This window comes from Schistocerca piceifrons, chromosome 9 (assembly GCF_021461385.2).
Source record: "Schistocerca piceifrons isolate TAMUIC-IGC-003096 chromosome 9, iqSchPice1.1, whole genome shotgun sequence".
In the NCBI taxonomy this organism is placed as follows: Eukaryota; Metazoa; Arthropoda; class Insecta; order Orthoptera; family Acrididae; genus Schistocerca; species Schistocerca piceifrons.
Window position 1 is genome coordinate 117671663 of NC_060146.1, and position 12181 is coordinate 117683843.

At 44.0% G+C, this 12181-nt stretch overlaps 1 protein-coding gene across 1 annotated transcript in view; it reads right to left on the reverse strand.

Moving 5' to 3' along the window:
* Positions 1 to 313: 313 nt before the first annotated feature.
* The window catches only part of LOC124717232 (AP-3 complex subunit sigma-like), a 40772-nt gene continuing 28904 nt past the window's right edge, over positions 314 to 12181 (reverse strand). The window contains exon 2 of the mRNA XM_047244032.1: positions 314 to 2360. Within this exon, the coding sequence (XP_047099988.1) occupies positions 1823 to 2360 (538 nt within the window). The 3' untranslated portion in view covers positions 314 to 1822. The remainder of the gene's footprint in view (positions 2361 to 12181) is intronic.

The window sequence follows — 12181 nt, forward strand, 5'->3', positions numbered from 1 at the left end:
GAAGGAGAAGTTGATTATACATCCATATGATTTTATGAAGGTTACTTATTAACTGGTATGGTGTTACGTGGTCGTTGTACCTTCAGAAATAGCGACTTGTCCCCCACCCCCCTCCCCAAACACACACACACACACACACACACACACACACACACACACACACACACACACACACAAAGAGAGAGAGAGAGAGAGAGAGAGAGAGAGAGAGAGAGAGAGAGAGAGAGAGAGAGAGAGAGCATATAAATAAAAAAATTAACTGATACTGATAAAATATTTATTACATTGCACCACAAAGATATTTCATGGCAGTGTATGATTTCAAGTTTTGCAGTTTCACAACATGTACTGTGAAAAAAAGTCTTGAAAATATTCAAACATAAAAATGTCGAAGAAAAGAAATTGCCAACATGTGTTTAACAAAAATTTCTAGTTAGGAACACAAGAAGGCTACTTCTGGCTCACTGTCAGATAGGAGTGATAACGTTGGTTTAGTGAATGTGGATATTGCTTCACACGGCAACACTGGAGTTTACGAAAGATACCTGTAAGAGCAAAGTTAGGTAATCTTCAAAAACACTGTTGCATATTCCTATGACACGAAGTAATGCATACACACACTCGAAACAATTTCAGTGTCTTATAAGACACAAATTTCCTCATTGGCGTGCATCCTGTATTAATGTATTTACTGCACTGTATTACGCATTACACAGTTGAAATGCTAACTTGTATCTTGTGCATGTCCGCTTTAGTACTAGATGCACTGGGTTGATTTGTATTTTCTTTTTCTTCTCGCAGTGCTCAAGTGTTCTTGAATTTCATTACAACGGAAATGAAATTACGTATATTATGTTCGTTACGAGACAGTAGCAGGATCACCCCCAAAAAAGCAATGAGATTGTGCAGTCTTCACTTAGAGTATTTTTCGTTCAGCCTAACATTTTGGAAGAACATTAAAAAATGTTGGTCGTGTTCATATAGTATTTACCATGTATAATGCTGTTATAAATGAGTTTTCTATCTCATGACAGTAGGGCATAGCGTGCATGATTTCAGTTTACTGGGATGTTTTCTGCTGCAGGCGGCATTTCATGATGCATGAAGAATTCGGTTTTATTCAGCTTTACTCATTAAGTAATGATTCAGTTTCTAAAAATTGAGATGATGCATTTTGTGTGAGAGGCAGCAGGAAACAATTCCCTCCCCAGTTTCTACTTATTAAATTTCTGTTAGACCCACTTTGTAACAAAATTAGGTGGCAGTGGTAGCGGTGGTGGTGGTGGTGGTCGTAGTCAGCCTGCTGTTGAGTTTTGAGGTCAGGCACTGAAGGACATTGGACAGCTGGTTGGAGCTGTTCACTTTTGAGGTCAGGTGCTGTCGCAAGTGTGGAACTCCTGCTTGGAGTTTAGCACCTGGCAGCTGCCAGTCTTTGGGAACGGTATGGCGCTTATTGATAGCCTGTTTTTGGGTTTTGGGTCCAGAAACGGTGTTAGACTTTTAACCCCTGGACTCAGCTGGTGGATTCTGAGGTCACACACTGGGGAAGACTGAACTCCTCTGCCATCAGTAACCTGACTCGGCAGTCCTTGTCAGCCTTATACAGAGCTTTGAGATCAGACACTGGAAGACGATCGGCTGCATGAAGCTGTTGGTTTCTGGGGGGTCACACACCGTGGAAGACACGGAATTCCTGTATGGAACTGAGCACCTGGACAGTGGCCACCCTCAGAGGCCCGATTATGCAGTCCTCGATGGCTGCTGCAGGGGTTTGGGATCGGACACTGGAAAACCAATGGATGGAGCGGTCGGCTTCTGGGAGTCACGTACTGTGGAAGACGTGGAACTCCTGTATGGAGCTGAGCACCTGAGCGGCCGCCGCCCTCAGCGGCCTGGTCTGGCGGTCCTCGGCGGCCTGCTGCTCCAGCGCGTGACCGGCGATCTCTGCCGAGTTTACGGTCAACACCAGGCCGCCCTGCAGCACCTCGTTCAGGATGTGGTGCACCTGGTCCGCGTGGTACACGAAGTCCAGCTCACACGCCAGGCCGAAGCAGCGGTCGACGGCGTCCACGAACTCTTGGATGAGGTCCACCGTGGCGAGCGGCGACTCGGCGCCGTCGGCCACGAAGACGACGAACAGGTCTGCGTAGCGGCGGTAGACGGCCGTGGAGTCGGGGCCCAAGAGGTCGCTGACGTCGAAGAAGCTGCAGTTGTGCTTCTGGCGCGCGGCGAGGCGCGAGTGCAGGCCGCGGGTGAGCCGCTGCTGCGACTGGGGCTCGGCCGGCCGCGGGTCGTAGAACTTGCTCAGCCGCACCTTCCCGGCCGCGTTCACCACCAGCACCAGCTTGATCATGGTGCACCTGGAACCCGAAACGGCGATGCCATTTGCATCTAATTGTATGTGTGTCTAATGCCAGAAATGGGAAAATTCACGAAAGACAATATGGGGACCAGGTTTCCCAGAAAAGGGCTGGTTTCTGACACTCATTCCATGAGCTGGCACTGTCTAAAAGAAAACAATGCTGATGTTGTACATACTACTTCCAATAAATAAGTCTCTACTACTACCCTTCCAGCACCGAAAAGAATAGTATAGACCAAATACAAAGACCAATCAATAGAAGGTAACTTGAGGTGGTAATTTGGATGGAGGTAAGGTAAGTCAGAAAAAGGAAATAAAAGGGGGGAAAGGAAAGAAAGAGAAAAAGGAAAGTAAAGAGCCAAAGAAAAGAAAAAGAAATGGGAAAGGGAAAACAAGAGGAAAGGGGAAAAGTAAAGAAACTCTAAGGAAAGTAAGAGATGGGTGAGACGAACAAAGAGATGGGTGAGACGAACAAAGAGATGGGTGAGACGAACAAAGAGATGGGTGAGACGAACAAAGAGATGGGTGAGACGAACAAAGAGATGGGTGAGACGAACAAAGAGATGGGTGAGACGAACAAAGAGATGGGTGAGACGAACAAAGAGATGGGTGAGACGAACAAAGAGATGGGGGAGACGAACAAAGAGATGGGGGAGACGAACAAAGAGATGGGGGAGACGAACAAAGAGATGGGGGAGACGAACAAAGAGATGGGGGAGACGAACAAAGAGATGGGGGAGACGAACAAAGAGATGGGGGAGACGAACAAAGAGATGGGGGAGACGAACAAAGAGATGGGGGAGACGAACAAAGAGATGGGGGAGACGAACAAAGAGATGGGGGAGACGAACAAAGAGATGGGGGAGACGAACAAAGAGATGGGGGAGACGAACAAAGAGATGGGGGAGACGAACAAAGAGATGGGGGAGACGAACAAAGAGATGGGGGAGACGAACAAAGAGATGGGGGAGACGAACAAAGAGATGGGGGAGACGAACAAAGAGATGGGGGAGACGAACAAAGAGATGGGGGAGACGAACAAAGAGATGGGGGAGACGAACAAAGAGATGGGGGAGACGAACAAAGAGATGGGGGAGACGAACAAAGAGATGGGGGAGACGAACAAAGAGATGGGGGAGACGAACAAAGAGATGGGGGAGACGAACAAAGAGATGGGGGAGACGAACAAAGAGATGGGGGAGACGAACAAAGAGATGGGGGAGACGAACAAAGAGATGGGGGAGACGAACAAAGAGATGGGGGAGACGAACAAAGAGATGGGGGAGACGAACAAAGAGATGGGGGAGACGAACAAAGAGATGGGGGAGACGAACAAAGAGGAGACGAACAAAGAGGAGACGAACAAAGAGAAAGTAAAGTAAATAAAGAAAATAAAGAGAGGAAAAAAAGGAAATAAAGGATAGAAAGGAAATAAGTAAATAAATAATAAACAAATAAAGAAGACTAAGAAAAATCGAAAAAAAGGAAAACTCTGTAATGACAGTATAAAAGAAATGACAAAAACCACAAAATAGAAGGAAGGTATGAAGAGAAATGTAAATGACGGAAAGAAGAAAACGAAAACAGGAAGTTATAAATGAAGGTGAGACAGAAGGAACAAAACAGCAATGAGATGAATGTTAGCGTTTCACTTCCAGGTGGCGCTGACTTCGTTACAGGCGAACTACAAGCTAGTATTGGCAAAATGATCGAAGATAAATGGTTATAAAAATACGGGAAATAAACGCATTAGATCTGCTTCGACAGGAATGCCCGAACATTTCGATTCAGTGGAAACAGGTGTGGGAACAGACAACGAGAGGATTATTGTAGCTGTGTTGATTACTGGTCCCCAACAGAAGGCTATGTATGATACATGCGAAAGCATTTCTGCTTACTAGTTAAAAAATAAAATGTTGATCAAGTACCCGCGCGGCCTGCGGTGAACATTTAGCTTTCTGGACAACTTGCAGTTTCTGTGGTACAAATTTTCGAATATTGTGTGTCACCTGCTAGCAAACTATTCATGGAAGATAGCGAGAGCTGAGAAAGACTAACCGTGTGTCATTAACAAAGCTAATGCGAAATCGAAGCTGGATGGCGGATTCAGACGAAACACTATAGTTTCTGGCAAAATCTGAAACAGGTCTAAACAAAACTAGCACACTTTGTGAAAAGCAATAAATTTCATAGAAGGTGTTACCTGCTCAGTTGACGCAAACCCTGCTTTGGTATTACCTGAAATTATTCAGTGGATTAATGTTGCCAATCTTTATGTTCTTTGTCGTGGTAGCTCAGAAATGGTTGTTAAAGTGAAAGATAGGAAATATGACATTCTTCAGATATTGAGTTGTACTTATCGCAAGTATACTGTGGACAGAGCAGCACAGTATTGATTCCACATGCATTGCTCCAAAATTCATTTCATATGAACTATTAACTTCCCTAGGAACCTGCACAGGCATCACTCACCACCTCAAAATGGTTCAAATGGCTCTGAGCACTATGGGACTTAACAGCTATGGTCATCAGTCCCCTAGAACTTAGAACTACTTAAACCTAACTAACCTAAGGACAGCACACAACACCCAGCCATCACGAGGCAGAGAAAATCCCTGACCCCGCCGGGAATCGAACCCGGGAACCCGGGCGTGGGAAGCGAGAACGCTACCGCATCACCACCTCAACCTGTAGCGTCGCCATGAACTAAGTTTAGATATCTGGTGACGTTCCCCACGAAGTCTCATTGCCTAGAGCTCCCGGAGTTTGATATGCGACTCTCTTGAAAGCGAGTCCACTTTTTCAAAAGTTTTAGTAATTTACTGGTCAGGTCAGAGGTAGAAGAACCATGTGTAGACACTAAGCCACAAGTCAATTACCTTGGGCCGACTGAGATATGTCTAATTTCGTTTTGATACAGAGGACGGATATAAACAGAAAATATGTGCAACCAGTCATCGAAATTAAACAGTAACCTTGCAATAAAGCACAAAGCATTAACTTGTCGTTCCATTATTTGCTGATCAGCTTTGGAGTCTGGTGACTTAAGGCGGGTGGCAATTCTCTCTATTCATTGCCGTATAGTATTTTGAGTCCAACAACGTGAGAAGTACCTATACCTGAAGTTCTGCACAGATCGGGGGGCATCTGCAGATTTTCAGGGCATGTAAAAAACACAAATCAAACTCTAGGGAAAGCATTCTTGACATCAAAACATTACAAAAAATTCATATGAGCTCGAGTCCAAAAATCCTTCGTCAGGGACGTTTGAAAGGAATTCCTTTTAGTGAGTTCTTTTAGTTTACAGTTGGTCATGTTTCGTTTTGCCTGATTGTGTTTGTCTTGTTATAGGGTAACTTACATCACAGTGATGTTGTCAGTGTCTCAAATGACGGACATGCACTACATGTATGGCCTGATACGGGAATGTGGACGCAGCACGTCAATGTTATGTTGAGTATAATCCCGACAGACAGCTACTTGTGCAAGAACGTTTGCGCCAGAGACGCTCATTTGAGAAGAGTTGCAGTTGGTGTGAGGCCACGCAATGCACCAACGCCTGAGTTTTATGGACGGCAAGAAATCCTAAAGCTAACTTATGAACTATGGGAGCACAGATATTAAATAGCAAAAAGAGTACCAATCTGTCAAGAAAATTTGCACATGCAGGGAAAGTTAACGAACAAGCAAGCAAGGAATAGCAAAGTGACACAGGAAATGATGCAGCGCAGTGAGTTCGGAATTCTCGTCGCCAGATGACGTGTACGGGTCATCTGGACAGAAGGGCTCGCCTGAGTTGCGTTACTGGTAACTGACCACTCAAATTAAACCAACCTACGAACTGCAGTCTTAAAACTTCCACTGCGTCTCTATCATTTGTCTGTAATTGTTTCACTTTCTCACATAATGCAGATGCATTGATGATTGACTAACGGCAGAGGTCCTCACTTCACCTGTCCACGTCATTTTCCTCCAAAATATCTAAATTAGCAATTAGTAAACGTAGACTCACTTTATCTCTGCCAAAATTATCAAGACTGACTTGAACCATAAACTCTCCATCCGCTTCACTGACGAGTATTATACTTCTGCGTACAAAACACTGTGACTTATCCAATTCTTCGGTACTTTTCAATGGCTTTACAACATATAATAAATCCTCAGGTTGGTCCATATCTGTGCTCATCCAGATCAACTTCCTTGTATCCCGTGGTATCGTATCACGTGAGTTGATATTTTGAGCCCGAGGCAACAGTTCACTAGGTAGCGAATCTTGCGACAATGCAAGCTCCTGTTGCTCCTAGCGAAAACAATGTCCCACCAAGTTAAACTGTATGCTGCGAAGGGTCAGTTTTTGCGTGGTGTTTAGCAAGAAAGTTGAGTCTGGTGGTGGTGGTGGTGGTTGTTGGGATGTTTAAGGGGGACTAAACAGCTAAGGTCATCAGTCCCCCAAGTTCAGTCTCAGGATCGCACAATACACCAACAGACGGCATTACTTCTACATGCTCTCGAAAATACACATTTCTCCCGTTAAAACCAGTACGAGGAGAACTGCTTGAAGGGAAGGCGCCAATCACATGATGAATGAAACATTCTGTATGACAACCTGTATGCGTATCATATTAAACGGGTGTAAGTATTAAATGAGGCAGACTTTCAGCCAAGAACAACATTCAGACAACACGTGTTAGGGAAGGTGCTGCGTTCCTGCAGTTCTTGCACGTACCGCGTGGTTATAATTACAGTGCAGTTACACACAGAGGCACAGTGTGGGCTGTAATTATCGTACGGCAGCGAAGCGAAACAAGATACGCATGCTAATGCGTTAATGCGGAACCCATTTACGTTAGAGAACATTAGTTCCAGTTGCGGCAACCAGGTGCTGTACACTGTGGTGTGGTGTGTCAAATACCTTAATTCCTGTAGGTACAGCAATAATTATTGTTGCTGATGTAAAGTATGCTCGTTGTGGTCAGCGCGTACCCTAGGATGCACTAACACACAGTCTGGAGTCCAGCAGAATGGGAACTACCCCAACAAATCATGCAAATTGATTCAAAACAAGGATACCGTCGTGCAACGGAATACGTCTTATTTAAATTAATATTAATAGTGGTGGCCCAGTTAAGCATAATAAAAATGACTACTACACTACTCGCAGAGACATTAATATGATGGACCTTTCAGCTATGGATGGAACTAAATGGACCCTATAGCAAATAGATTTATTGGCTTTGAACGTGGAAGTTACCAACTGGTGTCTTAGAAGGAGCGATCACTCTGTTTTGAAAATAATTGAAAAGCCACGATCGCCTCAATCGTTTATTAGATGACCGGTTTCAGCACTCTGAAGGTGCCATCATCAGATCTGAAACGTGGATTAACATTTATAAAACCATATGGACATCATGGCACATGAGGCAGACCATCTGATAAAATCATTGTCACAACCAATAAAAAATAATAAAAAAACTGCTCTTTCCATAAAATATAAAACTGAAGTCACCAGATAAAGTCTTCAGACCCACCGCCAAGTGAGAAAAAACATCCACTGGCAGTGCTAATCAATTTGAAATTACAGAGCAGTGGTCTCAACGACTTCTTGATCAAGAGAATTTGCTTATCAACCTCAAAGATGTTCGTTGAGAGTTTCAGCGAGAAATTGCCACGTTACAAGTGTGTGTGATGGTACGACATCCTCGCTGTCATTTGACAAGCCATAACTGGAGTGAACAGTACGACTATCGAGAAGGGAGACCGTGCGCTGTTAGCGAAACTGTTTTACGCGGACGGTAGCAGTTACAGTGCTGAATTGAGAAGGAATCGCCGATTGAAACGTCTTGAGCAGAGGCCCGATGTCATTTAATGGTTTTAAGATGATAATGAAATTCGAAAACACGGGTGAGCTTAGTGTGGCACCTGGAAGAGGGGGGGGCGTCCTATCCTGAAGGAACTCATTGGCGAGGTTGCTGTTGCTGCTGTAACTGACCATGCAGCTAGTGCTCAGGCAATGTCACGAGAAATGTCCATCCCACCGTCAACAGCACGGAACGTTTTGCTGTCTATTTTACAGTGGTACCTGTATAACTGCAACTGGAACCTCATGATCAGCAGCAACGTTCTGAATTTGCTCGTCTATTTCTGAAGTTGATGACATGTGGCCAGGCAATGTTCTGTTGAACGGGAACATTTAAACTACAGGTTGCACTGAATACATAGAACTACAGAATATGGAGTGCTGTTCAACTGCGTGTTACACACCGCCGTATGTGATTGATTGGTGTAGATTCACGATCACCTTTATTTTCGATCCGTTTTTTCTTGAAGCGAATACTCCCAGCGTATCACGACATCTACATGTTAGCGAGACCTGGTCCAACATGTGATTCCTGCATCGGCAAAGCTCATCTATATGGAAAGCACTACTTTCATGCAAGATGGGGGGGGGGGGGGGGCAACACCCCCGGCGCTCCCCCAGTAAAAGATCTGCTTGATTCAACCTTCCACCTTCATGTTATCCCCCGAGTTTTTCCAGATGCACCGTCCTTCAAGATCGCCTGATCTGATCCATGAGAGATTTGGCTCTGGGGGTATCCAAAAGAATTCATTTATCAGGGACATATTCGGTCTTTATCTGATCTGAAGACCGGTATACAACAAATACTTTTCTCAGATTCCACTGTAATCCTGCGAGCAACTGTCGATTGCGTCGTTTTACGGACGGAACATTTCGTCGATGTCTCTAGGGCTCATAATGAACACGTTGTGTATGCGGTAGGTAATGACAAAAATCAGCATTATGCCTTCCTCACTTGTTTGTCCTTTTCAGCACATATCCCATTCCTAATTCACTACATATGGAAATATTTCTATAATCTTTATCGTATTCACATCGCCAGATTTACACCAGTTGACCAAAATAGGAAATATTTATTTTTCCTAGCGTAAATCGGTGCTGCATTAACGCATTAGCATGTCTACCACGTTCCCCTTCCATACTATAATTACGGCCCACACTGGACCTCTGTTAGGTACTTGTACTTTAATTATGACTACCTGGTACTTCGTCACCGATAAGGCTGGCATTTCATCTTACGGGATTTTCAGTCATCATCGTAACGTCTACGCTTATGAAAATCCTTACAATGATGTGTGAAAAGTTGTGGAATAGCTACATATACAGATGGCGGTAGTATCACCTACACAAGGTATAAAAGGGAAGTACTTTGGCAGAGCTGCGTTTGCATTCACGAGATTCATGTGAGTTTCCAACGTTTATGGCGACACGACGCGAATTAACAGACTTTGAACGCGGAATGGCAGCTGGAGGTAGACGCATACGACACTCAGTTTCGGAAATCGTTAGGGAATTCAAATTCCGATATCCATAGCGTCAGAAGTGTGCCGACAATACCGAATTTCAGGCTTTACCTCTCAATACGGACAGCGCATTGGCCGGCTGCCTTCACTTAATGACCGAGAGCAGCGGCGTTTGTGTATAGTTGTCAGCGGTGACGGAGAAGTATCTCTGTGAAGTAATCGCAGAAAACAATGTGGGACATACAACAAACGTATCCGTTAGGACACTGCGGCGAAATTTGGCGCTAATGGGCTATGGCAGCAGACGGCTGACGCGAGTGCCTTTGCTAAGAGCACGACATCGCCTTCAGCGGCTCTCCTGGGGTCGTGACCGTATCGGTTGGACCCTAGAAAACCGTGGCATTGTCATATGAGCCCAGATTCCAGCTGGTAACAGATGATGGTAGGATTCTGGTGTGGCACAGACGCCACGAAGCCACATAACCTGTAAGTAGGCTGTTTAGGTTTTTCATTGGTAACGCCACCTCTGTATGAAAATCACTGGCTGTGCTGTGTGCAGTCTGTGGCTGCTTTGCATTGTTGTAATACTCGCCATTGTAGTGTTGGGCAGCGGCAGCTGGATGTGAACAGCGCGTAGCGTTGCGCAGTTGGAGGCGAGCCGCCAGCAGTGGTGGATGTGGGGAGAGAGATGGCGGAGTTTTGAAATTTGTCATGAACTGCTATATTTATATATGATGATATCAAGGTAAATACATTGTTTGTTCTCTATTAATATCTTTCATTTGCTAACTATCCCTATCAGTAGTTAGTGCTTTCCATAGTTTGAATCTTTTATTTAGCTGGCAGTAGTGGTGCTCGCTGTATTGCAGTAGCTTGAGCAGCGAAGATTTTTGTGAGGTAAGTGATTTGTGAAAGGTATAGTTTAATGTTAGTCGGGGCCATTCTTTTGTAGGGAATTTTGAAAGTCAGATTGCGTTGCGCTAACAAAATATTGTGTGTCAGGTTAAGTACAGTCGTGTATAATTGTTCAAAGGGGACGTTTCATATGGCGACCCTGCCAGGATTCGAACCTGGAATCTTCTGATTTTTTCTTGTGGTTTGTGTATTTAGTGTAGCTTTTGTTTATTGCCAGTGCGTAATTGTAGAGAGAATCTCCTTTGTAGTTGCAGTCTTTCATTGTTGTACTGTAAAACAGTTGTGGCATGCATGTAGATTTGCACCAAGTATTTCGCAGCTGCGCTGGTAATTAACTAGATATTATTTTCAGTGCTATGTTAATGTATTCCCCTATCTTTGCTCTTCAAATTGTGCTTTTCTATGTTATCGTGTGAAATATTGTGACAATAATGGCGTGTGAAAAACGTAACACTCGGCTCCAAAGTAAACTGAGAAATGACAATGAAGACGAAAGCAGTGCGTTGGCCCCACCATGTAATGAATTAACTAATATTCAAAGTAGTAATTTGGTAACTGTGCATAGGGAAATGGAGCGGGCGTCAAACAATGGCGTAGGCAGTGAAACAGGTAGTGAACAGGGAAGCATTATCGATCGATCGGTCGGCAACAGCTCGCCTCAGGAATCCGAAATGATAGGACACAATTTTGCAAACACTGTAGATTCAGGTTTTGCGTCCTCACCGTTTTCTCAAATGAGTCAAGACACGTTTTCCGCTTGTCAAAATGTGAATGTTGCCGGTGCAAATTCACTGCCGAAAAGCACTGAGGAACATGTTTCAGACACCAGTGCATTGTTATTACAGTTAATGCAACAAATGGGACAAAGGCTACAAAAGTTAGACACAACGCTTGAACAAAATCAGAAACAAACACAGCAACAGTTACACACAATGGAACAAAATCAGAGACAAACACAGCAAAAGCTTCAAAAGTTAGACTCATTGGAACAAACTCTCGAACAAACACGTGAGGATTTAACTGCTGAATTACATAACATCGAATCGAAATGTCAGAAAGTGTGTAATGACGTAAAAACACAAATTTGTGAGCATTTTCAACCTATTTTTTCGCGGCATGAAAATGCATTACAGAATCACGAAGCAGCCATAAAAGAACTGCAAACCATTGTTCATGAAAATCATGAGACCTTGTGGGCTAAAATTGACTCAGTTGCATCTACCGATTCGGTTACGCAACTTGCAAAAACTCAGGAAAACTTAAAGGACACAGTAGATTCGATTTCAACACAAATGGACACTCTGAAGCTTGGTTCAGAAAAACACACTGAGGAAATGTGTTCATTATCAGAGAAAGTAGTTGAACTTTCGGATCAGCTAAATAATTTATCTACGAAGGTAGATGATAATCTGAATGACGCAAAACCGGTAGTCTTTAATGACACAGAACAGAGCGAACAAATTAGGAAACTGAAACAAAATCTGAATCAAATTGATACGCAACACCAAAGAGAAATCCGGGAAGTACAAGATCAGCTGACACAGGTAATACAAGAATTACGTATTTCAGAAGACACTCGCGCTC